Source organism: Pezoporus flaviventris, unplaced genomic scaffold (genome assembly GCF_033815535.1).
Source record: "Pezoporus flaviventris isolate CSIRO_AGI_PZ_B2104156 unplaced genomic scaffold, CSIRO_AGI_Pfla_v1 ptg000002l, whole genome shotgun sequence".
Classification (NCBI taxonomy): domain Eukaryota; kingdom Metazoa; phylum Chordata; class Aves; order Psittaciformes; family Psittacidae; genus Pezoporus; species Pezoporus flaviventris.
In genome coordinates, this window is record NW_026892550.1 from 61,702,069 (window position 1) to 61,724,066 (window position 21,998).

At 44.1% G+C, this 21,998-nt stretch overlaps 2 protein-coding genes across 6 annotated transcripts in view; both read right to left on the minus strand.

The window, feature by feature from the left end:
- The window catches only part of LSM6 (LSM6 homolog, U6 small nuclear RNA and mRNA degradation associated), a 64,473-nt gene that overhangs the window by 41,529 nt on the left and 946 nt on the right, over window positions 1–21,998 (minus strand). For 2 of the 3 annotated variants that reach the window (XM_061441286.1, XM_061441303.1), the window contains exons 2-4: window positions 21,552–21,664; window positions 19,826–19,939; window positions 18,881–19,146 (exon numbers count right to left, since the gene is read on the minus strand). In XM_061441286.1, the coding sequence (XP_061297270.1) occupies window positions 19,112–19,146; window positions 19,826–19,939; window positions 21,552–21,645 (243 nt within the window). In that variant the 5' untranslated portion in view covers window positions 21,646–21,664 and the 3' untranslated portion in view covers window positions 18,881–19,111. Of the gene's footprint in view, window positions 1–18,880; window positions 19,147–19,825; window positions 19,940–21,551; window positions 21,665–21,998 lie in introns of those variants that run through there. The other variant, XM_061441294.1, reaches the window with a different exon arrangement.
- Window positions 193–11,204, minus strand: REELD1 (reeler domain containing 1). Of its 3 annotated transcripts, XM_061441127.1 has the most exons (7): window positions 10,946–11,204; window positions 9,192–9,409; window positions 8,049–8,271; window positions 6,261–6,430; window positions 5,273–5,561; window positions 4,567–4,630; window positions 193–2,170 (listed from the first exon to the last, which is right to left on the minus strand). In XM_061441127.1, exons 2-7 carry the CDS (start codon window positions 9,406–9,408, stop codon window positions 1,586–1,588), a joined length of 1,548 nt encoding a protein of 515 aa, XP_061297111.1. In that variant the 5' UTR covers window position 9,409; window positions 10,946–11,204; the 3' UTR covers window positions 193–1,585. The 3 variants fall into 3 exon arrangements, with proteins under 3 accessions (XP_061297111.1, XP_061297103.1, XP_061297098.1); XM_061441119.1 differs by lacking the exon at window positions 10,946–11,204 and having other exon boundaries at window positions 6,276–6,430; window positions 9,192–9,613; XM_061441114.1 differs by lacking the exon at window positions 10,946–11,204 and having other exon boundaries at window positions 9,192–9,613.

Sequence of the window (21,998 nt, forward strand, 5' to 3'; positions counted from 1 at the left end):
CATCTCTGCAAGCTGCATTTGTGAGTACACTTTGTTATTTATTTTGCCCAAGAAGTTAACTTGATAGAAATTTGGCCGTGTGTGTAATGCAAAACATCATGTCACTAATCACAGTACAGTAGCATGGTCAGAAACTAGCTCTTTTCTGAATGCTAATGGACAGTGCTATTAGCAAAAGATGCACTACATTCATCCCACTGAAGGGGTTTCAATAGAAGAACTCATCTATGTCCCTCCTGTCTCCTCTGGAGTCAATGGCAAGGTAAAGGAGGTGTGAGAGCAGAGCTTTGACTGACTATCCAGTGTGAAGATAGACATTCAGTTTTACATGGCCACAGGGCCCTCCTGACAGAGAGAGAAGTTGTCATGAGGAAGCATGTGTGAGCCATCAGGGTCACATCATTATCTGCTTAGCTCACGGGGGATTGCTTCAGGCTGCAAAATAAGCTGCAGCACCAAAGTTTAAGTCATTACATAGCTTGGGGAACATCTGTGCTCCCCTCCCTGGCCCTGAAAAGAACTCCAGAAGGAGTGATTCCTGCACTCTGCAGGGCTCTAAAATACACATCTCAAGAGGATCACTATCAGGACCATTTCTGTCTCTTTCAAAGCTGCAGTCAAATAAACTTTTGCTGTTGTTACCTCTCCTTAAAAAGTGTCAAGTATCTTAATGTTTTCCAAGGCCTGTTTAGTGGCATCCTGAAGAAAAACACATGGTTGGAGAGAAGTTTGCACAAACTCAGAGCACAAGGATGATGTTAACTTTCCGTGCAGCCTTTGCTGGGTTTCTCCAAAGTGACCTGGCAAGGGTACTTCTCAGTGCATGTTTCTGCACAGAGTGTTACTGAGCTGACTCGAAGAAAAAGACTAAGTAAATGCCAGCTGTCAGGCTTCAACAAGCTTCCTCATCAGGTGCAAATGGACAGGAAAGGTTTTCTTCCATTTGCACCTGATGAGGAAGCATGTTTCTCCCCCAAAAGCTGGTGTTCGCCACTCTGTGCTTCACTTCCACAGATCAATTCAGTGTTTTTTGAATCAATGCTCTCCACTAATGAGTTACTGCTTTTTATTTTCAAATTGAAACTTAAAATCTGCTGGCAAATATTTTGTCATCTGAGAGATACCAAGTGCACAGAATCAAACTCGTAAGCTCGTCAGTGAGAATGGTTGGGTTTATATCAGGGGTTTCTAGTTCCTAGAAAGAAACATAACACCAGAAACTTTTGCTGAGATTAAACAGGAGACAGTACTACAACGTGGAGAAAGAATTTCTATTTTTGGCTACACCCTTAAGGCAACAGAGGAAGTGTATGTCATGGCTGCAGTGACAGCTAATGAGCAGATATACAATATTAATTGCAGTAAGTGTAACACTGAACTATCTATCAGCTTCTTTTTTCTTAGCAGCTGTAGCTTAGATACTTTCGACTAACACGTCTGTCTGAGCTGGCCACTTCGAGTTTGTCTACCTCTATGGCAGCACATAAAGGAAATACACCACTGCTTCCTATAACCTGTGCTGTACAGGCCAGGCTATTTTCACCTACACCGGCCTCTGAGGAGCAGCTTTTGGAGTTGCAGACGTTCAGATGATTGTCTTCTTCCCGCTGCTCGAGGGGCTGACCCAGTTATACTCAGTTTGCACCAGCACGAAGCTGTTCTCCCGGATCTTTCGGAAATGCATCACCTCCCCGTTTTCGCTGACCGTGATGACATCGGGGTCTTGCTCACTGAAGGAGACCTCCGTCCGCTTGTGGCAGTGCTGGGCACAGACACAGCGCACGGCAGCTGCCAGTGCCAGGCCCAGGGCGGCAGTGCAGACCAGGAGGATGCCGAGCTGGGCTGCAAGGAGCCTCGTCCCTCTGCCAGGGTCTTCCCCGTTCCCAGGAACAGCGAAATCGGGAGCTGGTCTGGTCACCCATGGCAGGGTATTCCCTCCCACTTCCTCCTCCTCCTCCTTGCCCCTGGCACCTGCCTTCTCTGGCTGTGGTGCCAGTTTTCTTTCTGCCATTTGCCTTGAAGCTGATGACAAATTGCTGGCAGTATTAGCATTGCCAAACCAGGCTGTTGTCACAGCAGCATCACCCAGGTGAGTGTGTAGGTGTGGGGCAGAAGGAGATGCTGTCACAATGTGGGAGGCTTCCAAGATGTTCCCACTCTTGGTACTGGCCTTTGAAAGCAAAAACATGATGAGATGTGCAGTGAGAGAAAGGGGATGATCAGGGTCTTACTAGCTACATCATGGTACAGTTCAGCTCTATAGTTCTCACACCCAGGTATCCCCTCACCTTGAAATAACCCTGCTCCATCCCCTGGTTGCTCAGTAGCTTTTAGAAAATGAGGCAGATTCAACCCTGCTCCATCCATATCAGAATAGCCAAGAAAGGGATAAGGCACTGGGAATTGGTCCCAGGGAGCCAAGGCAGACTGGACTGAAGGAGTAGAGGTGAAGCACACAGGTGGAGAGGAAGGTCATGGCTTTGCCTAAGTGAACGTCTGCAGCTACCGTGGTGGTGGCATTTTTGTCAGGCATCATTATCACCCCCAAAAAATCACTTAATAAACAATTCCCACCTTAAGTGATGACCTGTGAGGGTCATGCCAAAAGGACAGGCGAGATCTTCCTGGCCAAGCCTCATGTTTAGGGTCACACTAGGCCCACAAGGGTTCAGTAGGACCCCGCTGAGGCTGTGGATTGAACTATGGAGCAGAGGGACCCAGGAGACTTGGGATGGCCTTTGACATCAGTGGTTTTGGGGCAGTCACACACAACCACTGAACTCTCCCCAAAGCCCATCTTGCTTTCTCAGTCTACACAGCCAGTTCGAAACCTGCTGCCTCTCAGTTTTGCTTAACCACCTGTTTTAGTGGGAATAACCATTCTTGCACGTTCCTGTTCCTAGGGGCTCTGTGTGGTGCCATGCACCTTGTTTTATCTGTCACAAAATAACAGCTGCTTCACACCAGTTGTGCAGCCCCGGCTTTGCAGATATCATCCAGGGTTAACTGTGAAACAATCATACGATTTAGGAGACCCCCAATGAATTTTTCTATTCCCACTGTGCACCTGAGCCCCCATCCAAAACCTGCAAAATGTGCTGGAGTTTTTTCTTTGTCTCCACTGAGATTTGGATCTGGCCCTCAGCAGCTGGCACCTCTCCAGCCTGTCCAGCCCAGCAGGCTTTTTCACACATCCATTAATTACACCAGAGAAACTCTCGCCCTCTACCATCACTAGTGATTTCTAAAGCTTGCTGGGAAGAGTGTAACAGGAGCACAAAGCTGAGGTAGGAGCCCTGGCAAGCTGAGAAGTGAAGAAGGGGAGGGGCAGAGCATCCTTTGTTGAAGAGATACTTTCTGAAGGTGCTAGTAAAATACAGGGGCAAATAAAATGCATTCTGTGGCTGAACTGCAAACTAGTAGCTGGCTGGCAAAGTTGGAATTGCATATGTATGGATCACTTGCCCTCAAAATGCAAATGACATACTGTAAAGATATACTGCAGGATTTGAGACTTTGGGATAGAAAATTGAATTGCCTCACAAGTCCTTGCTTCATTCTCTGCTGCATGCCCCCTTCCTCTTTTATTTTCTGTGAGATTACTACTCTTCCTCCTGTGGCATCCTGCAACCCAGATCTAGTTCTTTATTTTCCTTGGTTTTTGATTCTCTCCATCCCCTGCACATTGGACTTCCAGCTGTCCCTGATGAGAGCACCTCACTCCTGTGGCTAACCCCACCACCACCACCTCTGCCTTTCTAGTTCATCCAACCTCCTGAGCTGACCCTGTCCTCAGAAAGCATACAGCTTCCTTGGCCATCCCCAGGAAAGATGAAGCCTTTGATCTCTGGTGAACATCATGGGTGGTACCTATCCAGCACCTCTGGAAATGAACATCATCTACAACTACCTGAAAGGAGGTTGTAGTGAGGTGGGGGCTGCTCTCTTCTCCCAAGTAACAAACAATAGGACAAGAGGAAACAGCCTCAGGGTGCACTGGGGACATTTAGATTGGATATTAGGAGAAATTTCTCCACAGGGAGGGTAATCAGGCGTTGGAACAGGCTTCCCAGGGAAGTGGTGGAATCACCTCCCGTGGAAGTGTTTAAAAACCATGTAGATGAGGCCCACAGTGATATGGTTTAGTGGTGGTCTTGGCAGTCCTGGGATAATGGTTGGACTTGATGATCTTAAAGGTCTTTTCCAACCTAGCTGATTTTAAGATCTCAGTCTTCCACAAGAATAAAACTAATATTCCAGCCCAGTAGCAACCAGCAGCCTGCAGTCATGTCTACATATGGAAAAGTTATTTTTGATAGTTTTTACAGCGGGACTTTTAAAAACCAGGGCAGCAGGCTCAAAATGAAAACAAAAGAGCTATAAAAGCCAATTCCCAGTTCAAGTAAAACAAAAAAGTAGACCTCTTAACAGTCTCTGTCTAATTTTAGTCATTTATGAGAGCTATACAGGCTGCTTGGTGCTGCGATGCAGTAGAGAAGACAGCCTCCTCTTCTCTTAGACCCTTCTGTCTTTGGAGAAGACATCCTGCCCAACCTGGGTGCTTACCTGCCCATCTTCTTTACACATCAAACACAAGCGTGGGGTGGCAGCACTGGCAGTGCTCCCTGCCCTAAGAAATGGACAGAGGAAAGGCAGGGTTAGTAGATAAGACATGTCACGCGGGAACCCCTGCACCACCAGAGAAGTGTGCTGCTCCCTAAAGTTGCCTCGGGATGCTCACCATCAACATAGACCATATGGGGCTGTATTCTTATAATTCCTGATCTTTTATTCCTATCTGCATTGTTTTCACCCACAGTATGAAGTGTTGCATGAAAGCTTATGCAGCCCAAACCCTGTAAGACTTCGGAGCAGACATCCTCAAGCCCAAATTTCCTAATTGCTTTGAATCTTTTCTTCCTTTTTGCTGCACATGGAGAAATAAGTCTGCTGAGTTCACCATTTCATTGAATATTTTATGTGCTTTTAGAAAAATACTGTAGCAGTCAATAGCTTTTATCATGGTTTTCAGCCACCCAGCCAGTTCTCTGCTGGACTGAGCAGCACAGCATTGGTTTTTAAGAGTTTTAGATTTTCTCCCTGTCACTGTCCAAAGCATTACTCCTCAAAATTTCAACAAGCAAATACTCTCATTCCTCCCTCCATGCCAGAGACACCTTCCTACATGGACCCTCACTCATTCACAGGGAAACTAGTACTATTTTCCTTCTCCGAGGGCTGGAGAAACACCTCTTCCCACCACTTAGCTTACCCGTTGGGGGTGCTGTAGCTGGAGGCATTGTCCTGGGGCAGGAGCTCTTGTATGGCAGCCGTGGTGCTGGGGTCTTGAGTGGGGAGGGACAGCTCCAACCACTGGCTGCTGGCCCCACCGTTCCCACCAGACACAGCCCGTGAGGGCCGGGCCAGCTGCTTTGGCTCAGCAATGGGATGGGCACCAAAATCTGGCTCTGGTGTCAGCACTGCTGTGGTGCCGGTGGGGCTGGCAGGAGGCACTGTGGTGTGCAGGGGGAAGCCAGTGGCAGCTGCAGGAGAGGTGGGACCTTGTCCAGCATGGAGACCAAACAAGAAGCAGGGTGAGAGGAGCAGAAGTCTATTGTCCATGGTTTGTTTATTTCAAATCCCACTCGGTGCTAGCATTTGCCAGGAAGGATTGTAGCAGTGACTTTTTTTGGTTTTTGTTTTCATGTCACTTAATTTTAAGTGGGAACCCAGATGGAAAGCAAAGCAGCAAAGCCTGCTGCCTAAATTATGGCCAAGTAAAATAATTAGAACTCAGTCTTGGGGCCATGCCAGAAATGCTGAGAAACACATCTGATTTGGGTATAAGTAAATTCTTGGGGCATTTTACTGACCAAAGGTTGCATAAACACAGCTAAATATATACCTGAAGGAAAACAGATTTAGAGATGAACTTATTCCTTTATCTAGACAGCATTGTGAATTGCACTTGTTTGTCTTCAGGAGCTGAGATTATAGGTAAAGTATGTTGCATTTTTGGGTTTGCATTGAAATCATAATATCTGGTAATCCTGTTTATCTTTCTGGTACCCTCCCTGGAGCTGACTCCATCAGCTCAGACGCTGACCCATGCCCTCACTTCACAGGGTTTGGCTGATCTCCCTGATGGCCACAGGATTTAAACGGGTCCCTCCAGCTTGTTTGGGTCACTTGTGTTCAGTGCTTGCCTGGAATAAGCTGTAAAACTACCCTGCGGGAAGCGGTCGATAAGAAACACGTACCTTTGCTCGCCATACCTGTGGGGTCAGCTGGTCCCTGCAAAGGAGTTACAGCAGTTACAGGGTCAGGCCTCTCACTGCTGCCAGCAGGCATTTTGTTTTGCCCTCGGTGAGCCACAACAGCAGATTCAATCTTTGCCCAGTAAACAAAGTATGACTGGACTACAGAGATGCTGTTAAAACATAATTAGGCAAGAATTTACTGACTCTATGGCATGAATAAAACATCTGACTGTTTAGCTAATCACAAAGACTGGTTTGATCTGAAGACAGAAGTGATGCAAAAGTATTCTAAAGGATTAGCCTGTCACAGGTTTTATATTACAAATAAAGATACCAGGTCCCATAAGAAAGATATGGGGTGAAGAACCACCACTTGTAGTTAAGATCAGTCAAAAAACTGTGTAGGAACTTAAATTTTTTGTAAAAAAAGCTTTTATCTTTGCTGTGTTGATAGAAGCACGTTTGGAAAACTTGGACTAGCTCTGCTTCTGATCTTCCGTAGGCAGGGAAACAACAGTGGTATTTACTAATTAAAACAAGTCAATGTAACTTGTACAAACAGCAGAATAGGTAGGGGAAAAAAAAAAAAAAAGGCCTCTCTTCTCAGCCCTCTGATATTTGGGTCTGCCCAACCCTCTGCTTTTTGTCAGGTGCCAAAATTGCACTGGCCAACCTTTAACTATTCACCCAGAGGGCCTTATTTAAGTTGAAGATCTGGGGAGAATTTCAGCTGGGATTGCTCAGCTGCTTCTGAGAACTAGCTAAAAGGAAACTGACTCAGGTTTTCCTGTGCCAGATGATTCTTATACAGCATTTTTAAACACAACAAGGAGTTCTTCCAGATGCTGTGACAGGGAGAAAAGGGAGAGGCTACCAGAAACCAGCAAAAGCCAGAGGGTGAAGGAAAGATCAGAGTGGGGGGCTAGGAATAGGTGTTGTTGAATTTGGGTTGGGTTTATTGGGTTGCTTGAGTTTTATGTGTTTTTAACAGTATTTCCCAATCTAAAACAACAGCCAAAAACCGGAAATGCCAAGCAGCAGTATTTCCGTTTCAATGAATTTGTGTTGAATCACAATGAGATGCACAAGCCCCTGCACTCACCAGGACGTTTATGTTTTGGGGAGCAGCCAAGCATCTGGCCAAGCACCTTCCAAGCGGTTTTGTAAAGTCAAAACATTACAAGTTCATATCTTCCAAAATGAAAGAGATGAAATGTGCTTCCTCTAAGACAGACAGTTAGAAAATTTTTAATTTCATTCCAAATCAGAACTAAATTATTGGGTAGTTTGAGACAGTGGTGTCAAGTTTTGACCCAGTGCTCATTCTCTTTTCCTACTGTCAATAATTCTGGTTGTATTTAGCAAAATGTAAACGATCCACTCATTTTTATTTACTTTTTAAACAGAAGAGATATGCAAGATTATCTTGTAGGCAGGGAAGTCCTATGGGCTGTGTCGTTTAGAAGGACATGCAACCTGATCACAGTTCTAACTTTCTGCCTTAATGTTCCTATTCCTAAGTGCTTAGGCTGCCATCTTCTAGTGTGATTATTCTGGGAAAATAGTGACCATGAAAATAAAAAGCAGCACTGCCCAGTAGATACAAATAGTAATTTATGAATTTATGTACCAGCTGGGATAGTGTTGCAGCATTTGATAAGTATTTGACAAGTATTTAGCTATATGGTGTTCAAGATATGTAAACCACTGTACTGGACAATAGAAAAATAAAGTCAAGCCTTTAACCAAGAAGACACGAATTCTGGTTAGGAACCAGCATGTACTTACAAAAACTTGATGTCTCCAATGGGTTGGTCTGGTGCTTTCCATACGAAGGATAGGTTTCTCTTCAGCGACTTGTCCGAGTGGGTGACAGTGTCACCATCTTCAAAGCAAGCCAGCAGCTTGGAACCAGGAGGGATGAAGATGAATGTGCCACTAATTTCATCGTTAGACACTTTGCGAGCTTGAAGCAAAAAGCCCATAAAATCCCTGGTGCTCCTCACTGTCACTGCAAGACAAAACACAGGACACAAATGGATTTGTCTCATAGTTATGGGGTGAATTGCTTGCAATGTAGTTTCCAGTGGTATCACTGAAACCAAAAGAAAACCATGTGGAACAATACCAAAAACATCTTATCGTCATCGCCCTCATGGTCTGTCTTGGACATGCTGGATTCAGGAGGATAGACTTTACCTTTGACTTTTCAGGAAGTAGTTGCATGGAAAATTTGCTTGAGTCTTTCCTGCCTCTCCCCTTGATTATAAGCTGCTAACCATATTGCATTAGGCTGCATGCAAAGGTTTGCACGCTGCCCTAAGAGGGGTTTTATTTTGCATGGGGATGAGCAGGCAAGTGGCCTGGCTGAGGAGCAGTGCCTCTCAGCTCTGTCTGCATCTGCCTCAGGAGCAGTGATGCTGTGGATAGGGCATGCTGCCCAACCGTACCGAAGAGTCAAGCAAGTCACTCAGACCCCTTTGTGCAGTGCAGAGCAGGGAATGCGACTTTACCCTCTGGAGGTGCCTGTTGCATGTGGTGAGGTGTGGTACGGTTCAGACACAGTTGAGATAAATGAATCCCATCCAAAGCATCCAAATCTACTGGCTGCCTCCAGCAAACAGCCGGTCTGCAGCATGGTGAAAACCTGGAGTCAGCCATCACTTGAGAAACCTTAGGCCTAGCGCTGCAAATGGAATCCCTCTGTAAACGCATTTGTTTCCTCCCCATGGCAGGGGGTTTTAATTAGATGATCTTTAATGTCCCTTCCAACCCAAACCATTCTATGATTTGTGATTCTATGATGAGAGAGGTAGTATAGCTCACTCAGAGCAGTTATCCCTCTTCCCAGCCATCACAAAAATCAATACCATCACTTGACATTAGTCATCATATATTTTTCAGATTCAGGAATGAGCAGCTGTTCCTTACCTAGAACCTTGTCTCCTGGGGAGTAGAAGGACATGTTGGTGTGGACTGTAACATAGTTGTTTGGGCTGTGCAGCTGTGCTCTCAGGTGTCTGGGCATCATGTCAGTGCAGGCAGAAAGGCTTGCACCATGTGAGAAGGCAGCCACGTAAGAGACCAAACACAAGGTTGTGCATGCCCAGCCAACAATGGCTATGTGGGCTCTCCTGCTGTCCTCCATCCTATGGTGGAAAACAACCAGCAAGTTCACTTCAAAGTAGTGGTTTCCATAGCCTTGTAAGCCCATCTGGTGTCTTTGAATTAGGTGAGCTCCAGAGCTTCCCACAGCCTTTAACCAAAGAGAATAAGTGATCTCTGTGGCACACGGAGCCACTTTGGCTATCCACAGCATTTCACATGTTTAAGTAAATTGCAGAGACTGGGGAGGGAAAGGGCACTTCTTGCAAAGTTGCCCATGGAGGGAGCTGCCAGGGAAGATTTGCTCTAAAAAGTCTTGTAGCATTTAGAAGGAGGCTCCATATGACTGTGCTCAGCACCCACCACCATTCCCACCTCATGTACAACCTGATCAATGGGGGAAGCATTTACCCTTAGACCTGCAGAGCTGCTACAGGTCCCATGGCTCATGGGGCTGGTGCCCAGCACAAAGGCTCTCCCTGCCCACTGGCACAGAGCTGTGTCGCTGCAGGGACAGGATATGGTTGCCCCTTGCTCCAGCCTGCAGGAGCATGAGACATCTTTTAACAGCCCACACATTGCAGCTTGGAAGTGCCAGGCTGCTTGTGACCATTGGACTCATCCTCTGCCACCAGCAGCATTTCAGCTTGTATTTGTGGGTCAGGGCTCACTGCTGCTGACAAGAGGTCTTTGAAATCAGCACTGGAAGCCTGAGATAAATGGCAGCCATTTTGGCTAATGCCAAGATTTCTCCTTATTCTCCAATTTTTAATCCAAGCAAGTGTCTTTTCTCAGCATGGTCCAAGTTTAGTATTTGGCATACTGTGTCTTTAGTACCTTTAGTACCTCTCAGCTTTGCCAGCTGGCACAAAACACATTTCCAGATTAGTTGGGGTGTTGTTATTCTGATTTTTCAGAATGCACTTTTGAAAGTGAAGCTGAAGGATGAGTGCACCATATTTATTGTAATAGATATCGTAAGCAGGTAGTCCTGCTTTTAATGTAGCACTTTCTAACATCTTTTCAACATGCAGTTTTTCCTGGCTTAGATCTTGTTATGCTTGCTCAATAAGTAGATTTAAATAAATTGGAGGAAAACAGAGGCTGAGGAGGTCTAGCTTACACCTCCGTCTCTAGTGCTTCTGAAACTCGCTAGCTCGCTCTAACAAACCACCACTGCACACAAAACAGCTCGTGCCCAGCCTGAAGCAGGGAGCAGATGGATGCAGTTTAACCTTCCACAGCCGAGCACCATGCCCCTCCAACCAGTTATGTGTCAGAAGGCGGCTGTGGGAGTCACACTCCCACAAGCTAAATAGCCCTGTTAAATACCCCAGTCCCCACACAGCGGCAGGGTGCCTCCTCCTCAGGCACACCTACACTTCCTTTGCTGGATGTGATTTCTTGCTGAATCTCACAAAGTCCTCCTGCACAGCAGCTCTTTCCCATGGGTGTTTCCCAGTCTGTGCCCTGCTTCCCATCCCTCCCTGCCCGCCCCCCCCAAGCACCCTCCCTGCTCAGCACAGGGAGTAGGACCGTGCTCCCTGGAAGCCACCTGGGCTGGTGCCGCTGGCTCTTACCTCGGGACACGTCTGCCGCTGGGCTTGCTGCCGCTGCTGCTATCCCGGCCTGCCAGAGACCCATCCTTTCAGGGACCTTCTTCACTTTCTCCTCTAATGGGAAGCGCAGCAGCTGTTACTGCTAATACCCACCACCTACGGCAGCTCTCCACCAGTGCCCAAATCCTGCCTTAATCATATTAGCTTTCCTTCTCACATCCCACACCCTGGTTTGTTTGGTTTTTTTTTTTTCACATCTCCAAGCTTCTCTAATGAAAACAAAAGCAACTAGCCGGGGGGGGGGGGGGGGAGGGGGTGGGGAAGGGCAGCAGCAACCCATGGAGTTTGTGTGGGACTCACTTGCAGAGATGCAGAAGGATCAGACTCTTGCTTGCCTCGTTTCTCTCCACATACAACCCCCATTCAGTGCTGCCTGAAGCTTTGCAAAGCAAAGCAAAGTCAGCTCCCTCTAGCCCGTGACCCCCGAGAAATGTGTCCCGTCTCTCATGCTTACATGGGAGTTATTTTGGCAGTAGAAGAATCTTGCTAGAAAGGCCAGGAAGGTGCTTCCTACAGACCAGCCCTGCCAGGAGGAGCCATCATCATGCCACAAACCCACCAGAGCTGGCACAGTAGTCTCAGCAACTGATACGTGTGACTGTCTCTTGGCACATGAGCTGCCTTTAACTCCAGGGTGACACCACTGCAGCTTGCCTGAGATAGGCTGCAGCCATGCCAGTGCTGAGACACAGAGCTGATCCTATCCCTGGGTTTCCAAGCTCCTCCTAGGATCCACCTCATCTCTGCAGGCTGCTCTGGTCATTAGGACTCTCTCCAGACCCTGGCCACTGTCACCAGGCTCACTCCTCTCGCTGCCAGCAGCTCCTTGCTCACAATGGGTGGAAATTAGGGTTCAACTTCTCGTCATCATTAGAGACATCATTAGGAGACCTGAACAAACTGCTGGTAGCTTGTGGACTCAAGTAGGGATAAAGGAACAGAGCAACAGCCCCATCAGCTGGCTGGCTTTTCTTCAGCTAGCAGACCATTTAAAGCAGTCTCAGATGTCCTGGGCCACTGGGAGGGGGGCTGGTCATGTGGTGCAGGAAAGCTATTGATGGAGGGGCAAAAGAGTGCTTATGCCCTTTTGTCCTACTACTCCTCAGATAAATGTATGTCTGATAGCTGAATGAGTTCACACTCATGTCCCTGTAGGACACCACAAAGCTCTGTCCTGTCCCGTGACTGAAGGAGATACACCAATGCATAGGTGACACCACTCTGTTTTTTCTGTGCAGCTCCAGGGGTGCCTATATTTGATCTTGCTTAGGGGTTTGACCAGTGTGGGAGTATCTGCAGAGCAGATACCACACTGACCTCTGCCTGGGGTGTCCCCCAAAAACTGGAGGCAGGCTTGCAGACACCCCACTCATTAGTGCTGCTGCCATCAGCCTGCCCTGCTCTACAGCCTGTCGTTCAGCAGTGAAATGATGCTGGGCTGGCACTGAGGTACTGCCACTGACATCCTAACTCTCATCTCTTTAACTGGTTTGACAGTATGGAAACTGATGGTCCTGAGCTCTCAGTAGCCTGCTGTCTGCATTTGAAACAGGCCTTACAGTCACTGAATTTCAGGATATAATGCAAGTTTTACAGTTTTCTTTCCTTTTGTCAATGGAAGCAGAGAGTAGCAGGGGAAGGGAGAAAGAGTTTGCATTACTGCTCCTGTTTCAGTTTGTAATTGCCCACCTTTCATACACAAAAGAGAGTAACCTTTATGCTACATTAGTGAGTAATCTTTTCCTAAAACCAACTGGTCTCTTATGGCTTTTCCTTACTAACTTGCTTCTAAGCTAAACTATTACTTGCTTGTAATTCCAGTGTAATAAACAACAGACCTCTGACAATCTGCAGGGGAAACACCAAACACATCATAGCCATTCTTGTGCAGTGGACAGGTCTGAAAACAATATTCCACCTAAGTAGGTCTTTGCATCATGGCATGGTGTAACAGCATCGCATGGTCTTCTTCAGCTGCTGCCATGATTTGGGCACATGTTTTTATTATGCCAGCTCCAGTGAGGACCATTTCTCCACCGGCTGCCATCTGAAAAAGGGGAAAAAGCAGCAGAGTGCAGACCCTGAAACAGCACTGTTGGGTGCTCCCTGGAGCTCTGTGCAAAGCTACGGGGAGAAGGGCAAAGAGCTTCAAACAAATGAGACCCAGACCCAACCCAACTGTAACAGCACAGGATGCACTGCTGTACTGAACTGGCCCTGCTGGCTCCCGAAGCTTGTGGTGGTCTCTGGGCAGGCCAGGAGGTGCGGCTGAGGGGCTGCTGCGTGCAGGGTTAGCAGCACCAGTCAGCAGAACTGCATGGCACTGCTTGGAGGCAGCATTAATTGCTGGGCTGATCTGAAATACAGCCTTACGCAGAGTTCATCCTCACTGTCTGCTCTCTAGCAGAAGAACTCGGTGGCTTCAAAGCTGCACTCAAACCAAATGTCACAGTCATCTCCTCCTTAGAGACGGAAAAAGCCTGTCACAGTCATTACTGTGACACATGCACCTACAAGCAGCCTTGAACTGCGTGTTCAAATGCCAAGTGACAGACAGATGTTTCCAGTAAGAAATAGAGCCCTCTCCATAGCCTCTGGTTGCATCACCCACCAGGACAGCATTGCCTCAGCCTCCTCTGACCAGAGTTTTAACCGGCTGCAGTCACTTGCGCTCAGCCAGGTTCTGCATATCACTCTGACAATAGGGCCCAGGCAGACACAAGAAGGCCATGTGGCACTGCTGTCACTAGGAGAGGTTTGCCTCCTTCCTGTCATAAATTTCTGCATTAGTAGGAAGTTGGAGACTTAAGACAACTTATACTCTGCCTATTGTTTTCTCAGCAGCCTGTGTATCATGGATTTCTATAATAACAAACCCCCTGGGATTTTAAAATAGCACTAGGAAAAAACTGTGCATGCTGTGTAATAACTTGATAATTAAAATAGGCTATAAACCATATAACTGAAATTTCATCAATAAAGGGCACAGAAGGCTTATAAACCCAGTTACATCCCAGGCTCTTTGATGCAGAAGCTTTCTCTTTCCTGCTTATTGCTTCTACATCTCCACATCATTGGGGCACAACAAGGACAGCAGACTTGGAGCAGATGCAGTGGAGATCAGTTTGCAATATGGGCATGGATGTGAGCAATCCAGTTCCGACACTGAAGAGCAAGCTGGTTGCTTTACTGACAGGTTGAAAACTGCTTTGCTACCGCAAAATAATAAGGGTTATAATGAGTTAGAAGTCCTTCCTGGTCAGCTAGTGGCCACCTGAATCCTATGAAGAAAGTCTGGGGGCAGTTAGAGTGGGTAGGTTGATTGAGTGTTTCAAAGTGGCAACAATTAGTTGAGTCAGATCACAAGGAACTGATCATTAAAACAGTAAAGATGGCAGCCCCATCTAATTTGATAAGATTGCATGTCATCTTTAGAACAAAGAGCAGTCTGTGAGAAGAGTGGCTAAAAGACCACAGCAGGAGAGCAGTAAAAACCTGCGGTAGTCCCACAGGGAGAATGGAGAACAATGCCTACACACTAGCATCTTAGGGTTGACCTAGGGATGTCTGTGGCTCTGTGTCTGGGGACACCAGGGAAAAGAGGATGTTTCTCTGACATCTAGTTAGGCAGAAGGTTGGCAGAAGTATTGTCAGGTCCTTCCACTTCTAACCAGTTGACTGTTCTTGCTATTCTTGTATCACACTTACTGAAGTGGGACAGTGGATACAAATTTTACTGCTGAGAATGACCTAAGACATACGTGCAACATACAGTGTGAGTCTCCTCTTACAAATTCAGCCTTTAAAAAAAAAAACACCATCAAAACAACCCTTTATTTTAATTGGTAACTACTGCAACCTGGCCAGTGATTCTGCACTAGAGGAAAGGGTAGAGGAGGGGAAGGGAGAGAGATGGTGCAGGGCTCTTTCTGTATCTCAGTAAGAAAGGCCCAGCAACAAATAGCTTAATGATTGCTTTAATAAGACAGAATAAGATGAGGAATACAAACAGCAAGTAAATTGTACATCCCTTCGGGTGCTGGGCACCCCACACTCACGCAGCATTGGATCAAGCCCAGATGGATTTTCCCACAGTGCACAGAGCAGATGCAATCCCATCCATGGAGAGCAGCTCTCCCTTGCCATCACTTGAGCTATTTGATAATTTCCTTACAAGAAAACAACCTTCTTTCTTAAGGATGTTCTCATGAGGACTTGTCACTGCTGTTAGATAAGGGCAAGGCCAGGCAGGTGGTGCAATCGTGGCACCAAGTGGGAGCTGCCTCCGAGCTCTGCTGTTAATATCGAGCTGGTGAAGGTGTCCTGCAGACAAGGGGTCTGTGCGGCCCAGTGGAGACCTGAAAGCCATGCTGGGCGTGCAGCCCAGCTCAGCCCAGCCTGGAGTTGCTGTGTGTATCACTGACTCATAAATGTTCAAGGGTCCCTCAGGCAGGATCAATACAGCAGCTCAGGAAACTCCTCCTCCTGTCCCATTTCTCAGCCATGGAGAAGAGTTTGGCACAGGAACCTTTGAAACTGCTGGCTCTAGTCTGTTTGCTTTCAAAATGGACATGGAATTGGAGCTGGAGCTGGCCATGGGCACAGGTTGGCATATTAAAGACCAGGCATTGCTTTGGTGCCATCAGTCAAATGTTTGAAGGCTGCCATTTTGCAAACACTTTCATGCTTTCTTGAGTACTCTGAACAACACAGCTGAAACCTACACCTGTGGGGCACAGCTGTTTTTTTGGAGCTGAGTAAGAGCCTTAGAACTTAATGAGCCAATTGTACTCAAAAGGGCTCTTTATAGCTGTTTTGTCATTGTATCATGAAAAAGAATTCAAATAAATAATGTTAAGAGTGGTTTACGTTAGATTTCCTTTGAACTAGGAACCAGATATAGCAACAAACTGTAAAACTGAGTGGTCATCAGTGTATACCTTTAAAGAAAAGCTTTTCTAGCGTGCTCTGCTCCCTTATACAGGGGCACTCCAGGCTTTAGTAGTAAGTAACCTGGCTCCTGGCTGTCCCACTATATAATGAGTACTTACTGCCTTCTTCCAGATTTGTTTTCTCTAGTTTCTATAGGCTAGGCTGTGCTGCTTTTTTTTTAAGGAGATTAGTTTGACTTTTCAAGTGCAAGAAACTTACACTGGATGTGGGGATGTAGGAAACCCAGAGTTACTGCTCCTCCTAGAGTCTGTCTCTGAGTGAATGTATGGAAGAGGGTGTGTATGGGGTGGGAGTTGAACAGCCTTGGTTTCATGAAGTGATCTCAAAGTACTATGTATGTGAATGCAGCTTTTGTCTTTGGAATTCAATTAGTTTTTGTTAGTTTTGGATTACTGATTTTTGAGTGCATTCTTCTAAGACAAGATGGACAAGAACTTGTAAGTTATTCAAGAATGTTGTGTTGTCAGTCCTGATCTAGATGAGCCTAACAGTAAAACTGTTTTATACACAGGTACGGGGCAGGAGCATTAGAATATGGTAAATGAAGTAACATGAAGGCTGTGAGCATTAGTATTTAAGACACTTTTTTGTGTGTGAAGATGTATGAAGATGTATTGTTTGAAAGAGTGTTTGTATCTCCCAATGGGATAAAGATCTTATGAATCAGGTTGAGTCATTTTTAAGCATCAAGAGTTTGTGAAATACACCACCGTACTTTGATGTCTACATACATATACAATGGGATGCCTTACCTTAAACTTTAAATAGTGCTCCACATGATATTCTGAGAATTGTCTGAGCAGTGTCTGATTTGCTTGCAGCTAGTATGTTGTCCTACAGAATATACTTAGTTAAAATAAAATCTAAAAGATGAGTAAAACAAATCCAAGATGAATGTTATATCCAGCTCAAAATGAACTATCCAAATACTGGACTACATAACTGAAGTCAAGCTTAAATGTTCGCTTGATTTAAGCACAGGGGCTGAAAACTGAATTAAGGGGGGAAATCTTGTATATAAAAGTCAGTTATTGTGGAAATTGTTTAGTTTTTTTAGCTACCTTTGAAATTGGAGTATGATATACAACAGCTCATCTTTAACGCAAATATACCTATATACCTCAGACAGTAGCGTGACTAGTGACTTCACGATTTAGACTACATTAAAAAATGTAAGCATTTATATTAAATACATGTATTATCACATTAGAATATGCATACATTAAAAAAAGGTATGCATATGCTTAGCATGTAAACTATGTAGCATTCTCTAAGTTCAGTGTGTGATCAGATCATCTGAAGTAGCAAATTACAACTGAAAAATGTGTGACTAAAGCTGTAGAAAAAGAACTGCAGTTAAAGTTAGTGTTGCAAACTCTTGAGAGTAAACAGAAGTCTGGGCAAAATGTGTCGCTATAGGTGGGTAGATGGAGGAGGAGGCAGGAAAAGTGGAGAAGAGGGGAAAAAATTAGCCCCATTTTAAATTAAAATAGAGTCTCCAGGAATGAAAGCACACAGTAACCTGCCAGCTGCATACAGGTGACGAATGAGAAACTGCACACATGCTCTTTAGAAAAGAGCATGTTGCTGATTTGTATTTACATTCTGGACCCTTTTCAACCCTTGTCAGAAAGTGATAAATTACTGAAGCATATTCTAAAGTAGCATCTGTATTTGTATGTTCTCTAGTGGCTTCTGAAGTGTTTAATGTGGGAAGGTTAACTACTGACTGCAAAATAATTTTGAATTCTTCATTTATTTTTAATTCCGAAACCCACATTTCTCTCCCTTGGATAACTGATGCGTTACTGGTTCCTGCTTGATTTGGTATTTGGGAAAATGGGCCAATGTATTCATCCATGCACTAGGAGTATTTTTGTTCCTGGAAGCACTATAAACTGCCCAAAGAATAAAGCAGGGTGTCAGAAAACTCATTGTAAAATATTAGCTAAATAACCTCACTAAGAGTTACATTACCTTAACTTGTAACTTTGTCCTGAAGAAGAAGAAAACATCCTGAGTATCTGGACATTATGTGTAGTAACACTCAAATACCTGAACGTTCAGGGTTGCTTTTTTCCTTGTCTGACTGCATGTAAAAGGAGAAAAGATAATATAAATTGGAATAAGTATCCATGTGAAACTCACCTGGGAGTATTGTTGCAAAATATGAACAAACAAGTTCTGACTCCACTGCTTGCACAGAAGTTCCTCCTCCGTAAATGCATACCCTTTACAGTTAGCTTAATGCACTTGTTCTCTTTTCTGGCTAGTACATAAAGAAGAGAATATATAGACAGTACTAGGTGGGGGGGGGGGAAGCGATGGGAAAAAATGAACTCTCTGAAGAGAATATATAGGGCATGTTTACAAAAGCTTTTAGATTCCTATTGTTTTCAAGAGTAGCTTTAGGTATTAGTTAAAATTGCTTTTTACTGAAGAAGTCCATTGTGTTTGGTAGAGATGCAGGAAAAAAGGTAACTACAAGCTGAGTGAGGTAGGGTAGGGGTACAGAGGCAGGTGTGGCAGCTACTCACTGTGTTGGCATAACAACTGAGAACATTTAACCTGTAACTGACTTCCTCAGCTGGCACAGATCTTTCTTTTCACCCTTGGGGCTTTTCTTCCATTTGATTCAATTCTTTCCCCACCTCCAACTGTTGAAGTGTCACAGGTACATCCCCTGACTCAGTCTGCAATTCAACATTTCTTGGCCAGATGAACACTCTACCTGATGACTGTTGCTAGACTGGCATATAAATGTGACCCTGTGTTTTCCAAAACTGACAGGTCACTGTCACCAGTTTTTTTTGTGTATCCCAACATCAGTTAAAACATTGTTTTCCCATCAATACAAGGCTATGATTTGTGATAACTCCATGCCTGCTTATCTTCCAGTCCATATTTCTGTAACAGCATAAATAAACAATCTGTTGCTTTGAATTAATCTTGTGGCACTATTACATGCTTCTTGCTTTATTTTTTTTTCCTGTGCAGCATAACCAAGCAATGCTTTGAAACAAAAACATCCAGGAAGTTTACATTGGTTTACATTTATTTAAAAAAAAATATTTAAACACTTGTGTATTTCATCTGTAGATTATCAACTACAAATCAAAGAGGGCTCATCATTTCAAAGAGGTTCACAAGTACAAAACGGCCTCCTTCTGGCACCTACATCCTCCTCTTCTGTGTACTTATGTACAACACTGTGAAAAGGAAAAAGCAGCACATATGAAGGGCCTGGTAAATAATGTGCAGAAGGCTGTTTATTTAAAATACCTTATTTCTATGGCTTGTAAAATGGCAGTGTAATAAATCACATTCAGCACAAAGTCAGGAAACTCTTAAGTCCAGCTTAAAAAAAAAACAACACTATCAAATTTACACATTATATATTACTTTGCTTCAGTATTTATTATATTCATAGTCAAACTATGTTCAAACTATGCTCCAGCAAATGCACACTGAAAAGAGGAAGAATAAAGCCAGCTACCCTGCAGCATTACTGAGGAGGGCATGAAAGAGTTTCTAAGCAGCAGAATTACAGGTGTCAGACACTAATGCTATGATTTTTCCACAAAAGCTGGAAATCCCAAGAACTTAAGGCAAAGCTAACAACTACCTATGAAGGAGGAAATAAGCTCCAAGGAAGGCTAGAAAAGAGCCTGCTTCTCTAAATGAATTTCAAGTTCAGAGGCAAAAAGTGCCACAGGAATGCAGAAAAGCATAGACACTGAAAAGAAAAACTGTAAAAAGTTATGGTTTCCAAGAAAGCATAAAGCTAATACTCTTACAGGCAGCTTGCTTACCCCTCAGCCGTTCCTCAAAATCAGAATATGAAAACACAATCTTCTAATGAGCAATAATATAAGGAGAGGGAGTTACCATTATTTCCTCGGATAAATGCGTCCCCATACTTGTTCTTTAATTGTCCATTTACATATTCTTCAGTCTGTTCCAGAGCTATATTCATATACCCATCCAAGCAAGCCAGGACACCTGAAAAGAGTAACAATTTAAAAGTGAAGCAACTTAAATTCTTTAAAATAAACAAAAAATGGAGTGTGCTTGAATAGTACTGAAAAAAAACCCTGTATCTTCATAACCTAAAAGCCCAAGCTTGGCCAGATAAATCAGTAGATCAGAGTATTCTTCAAAGAACTAAGCTGAGAGTGAGGAGCCCCAGGCACTGTAGTAGCAACTTTATTAGATGATGTAAGAGTAGGGGTTAAAAAGAAATCATTAAGATATAACTTGCAAAAGACTGACAATTCCCACTTTGAAAGTTTAAGTTGTCCCTTCTCGATTGTGTTTTAAGTCACACACCTGAAAAGAATCTGTGACATAGTGTAACTGGATAACCTAAGGACAAGGCTATATAAATTGAGCTTTCATCAAAACTTGTGAAGGATATAGCTAAAAAAACCCAGCCCTTTTAATACAGGACACCATACACATTTTTGTATTTATCTTCATGCCTAAAGATCTAGAATATTGGCTGCAAGTCTCTGTTTTGATGTAAACAAAGTTTGATGTCATCGTCAACTGACAAAGGATTTTCTAACGACACTGAAATATTACCACAAAAAAATTATGCTGTTTAATCAATGCAACTAAAGGAGAAATCTCTGCCATGTGTAATACAAGATACTCATCAGGAAAATCTGCATTTGAGTAGCCCTCATTTTAGATAAGTATTTATGTTCTCACTTCCCATAGCCCCTGTTGAAGGCTGTACCTTATTCACACAGTACTTCCTATGTGCTGGCAGCATGATGGCATTTTTTCACTTAAAATTACTCCTTGGTGCCTACTCCCACCCTTAAGGTCAGAACCATGTCCATCTACAAATTTAACTTGCCTGATCAACAAACAGATTATTCAGCTAAGAAACTGGATGTGGGGATTAACAGACGCAAAGAACTGCTCAGAGAATGCAATCTGATCTGATATTTGTGCACACATCACAACTTTTTAAAAGCTGCATTAGTTATCTCAATCTTGACCGTGTGTTGCGCACAGACAATACTACTACAAACTTTCTTCCTCTGTTTGAAAAACACCAGATTTTTTTACCTGGCATTAAAACTGGAAATACAGTGTATTGGCTGTAGTCAGGGAGGGGGAGAACTCCAGTCTGTGAATCCTCCTCTAGGACACACTCTCATTTTTCAGAAGTGTTATTGTAATATCTTCCATTAAATAATTAGGAATTAAAGTTCTTCTGCCAACTTGTAATGGTTTAAGGATTATTTTCCTTTATGTTCTTCTTTCCTTTGTTTCACACATAGGAAAAACTGACTGCTCACAAAGTTAAAATGCACCAAATAAACCAAACAGAACTCAGAACTCTTTTTCTCTAATCCTCAGTGCTCTGTGTAACAATATAAGAGCAAAAATTGTTTGTCCAAAATTAAAACTGCACTGTTTATTTTTCTTAAGCTACCATTCAGTAGTCCACAAAAGCAGTATTTTCTAACCTTTTTGTTCCCAGAGTGCATTCATGGTGGTTTCATTCTCTTCTTCCCTTTCTTTGCTTTTCAAATGCAAGGCATCTGTTCCAGCCTACCCAAACAATTATTGTACTCAGTGAGATAAATGGAGAACTTACCTCGATAATCAACTCCAGAATTTAATTTTACAACAACTGGTCTGCCAATGATCTGTTTTAGGAAGTCGCTGGGGGTTTGCTTCCGTAGGCTCATCTTTAGCTTCTGTAGTAAGCTGGAAAGTGAGAGAAAACATATGGATAAGCAACAGGCTTACATATGGTCTTTAAACAGTACAGACAGGCAGTCCCCTGGCTCTTAATACTTTCAGTAGAAAACATCTAATGAGGTAAAAGCAAAGCTGTAAAGATGAAGGTAGAGAGACTGTCCTAGAGTCACAGCATTAAACTTTCCTTTTGGCAGTTTTAAAAGTTCTGGAATTACTAATAAAAATCCTTGTTTGTCACATTGCACATCTTTAAACACCCAACAGAGCCAAAGGTCTCATCATCTCTGGAACACTAAAATGGTTTTACTAAAATTAGAGCTAAACCATAGTATGTATTGAT

Excerpts from the sequence above, each read along its gene's own strand:
- REELD1 (XM_061441114.1), bottom strand. The coding sequence starts at position 9,579 with ATGCTGTGGATAGCCAAAGTGGCTCCGTGTGCCACAGAGATCACTTAT. Across the intron at positions 8,272-9,191 it reads CCCAGGAGACAAGGTTCTAG|TGACAGTGAGGAGCACCAGG; the intron begins GTAAGGAACAGC and ends TTTGTCTTGCAG. Across the intron at positions 4,631-5,272 it reads AGCTACAGCACCCCCAACGG|GGCAGGGAGCACTGCCAGTG; the intron begins GTAAGCTAAGTG and ends TCCATTTCTTAG.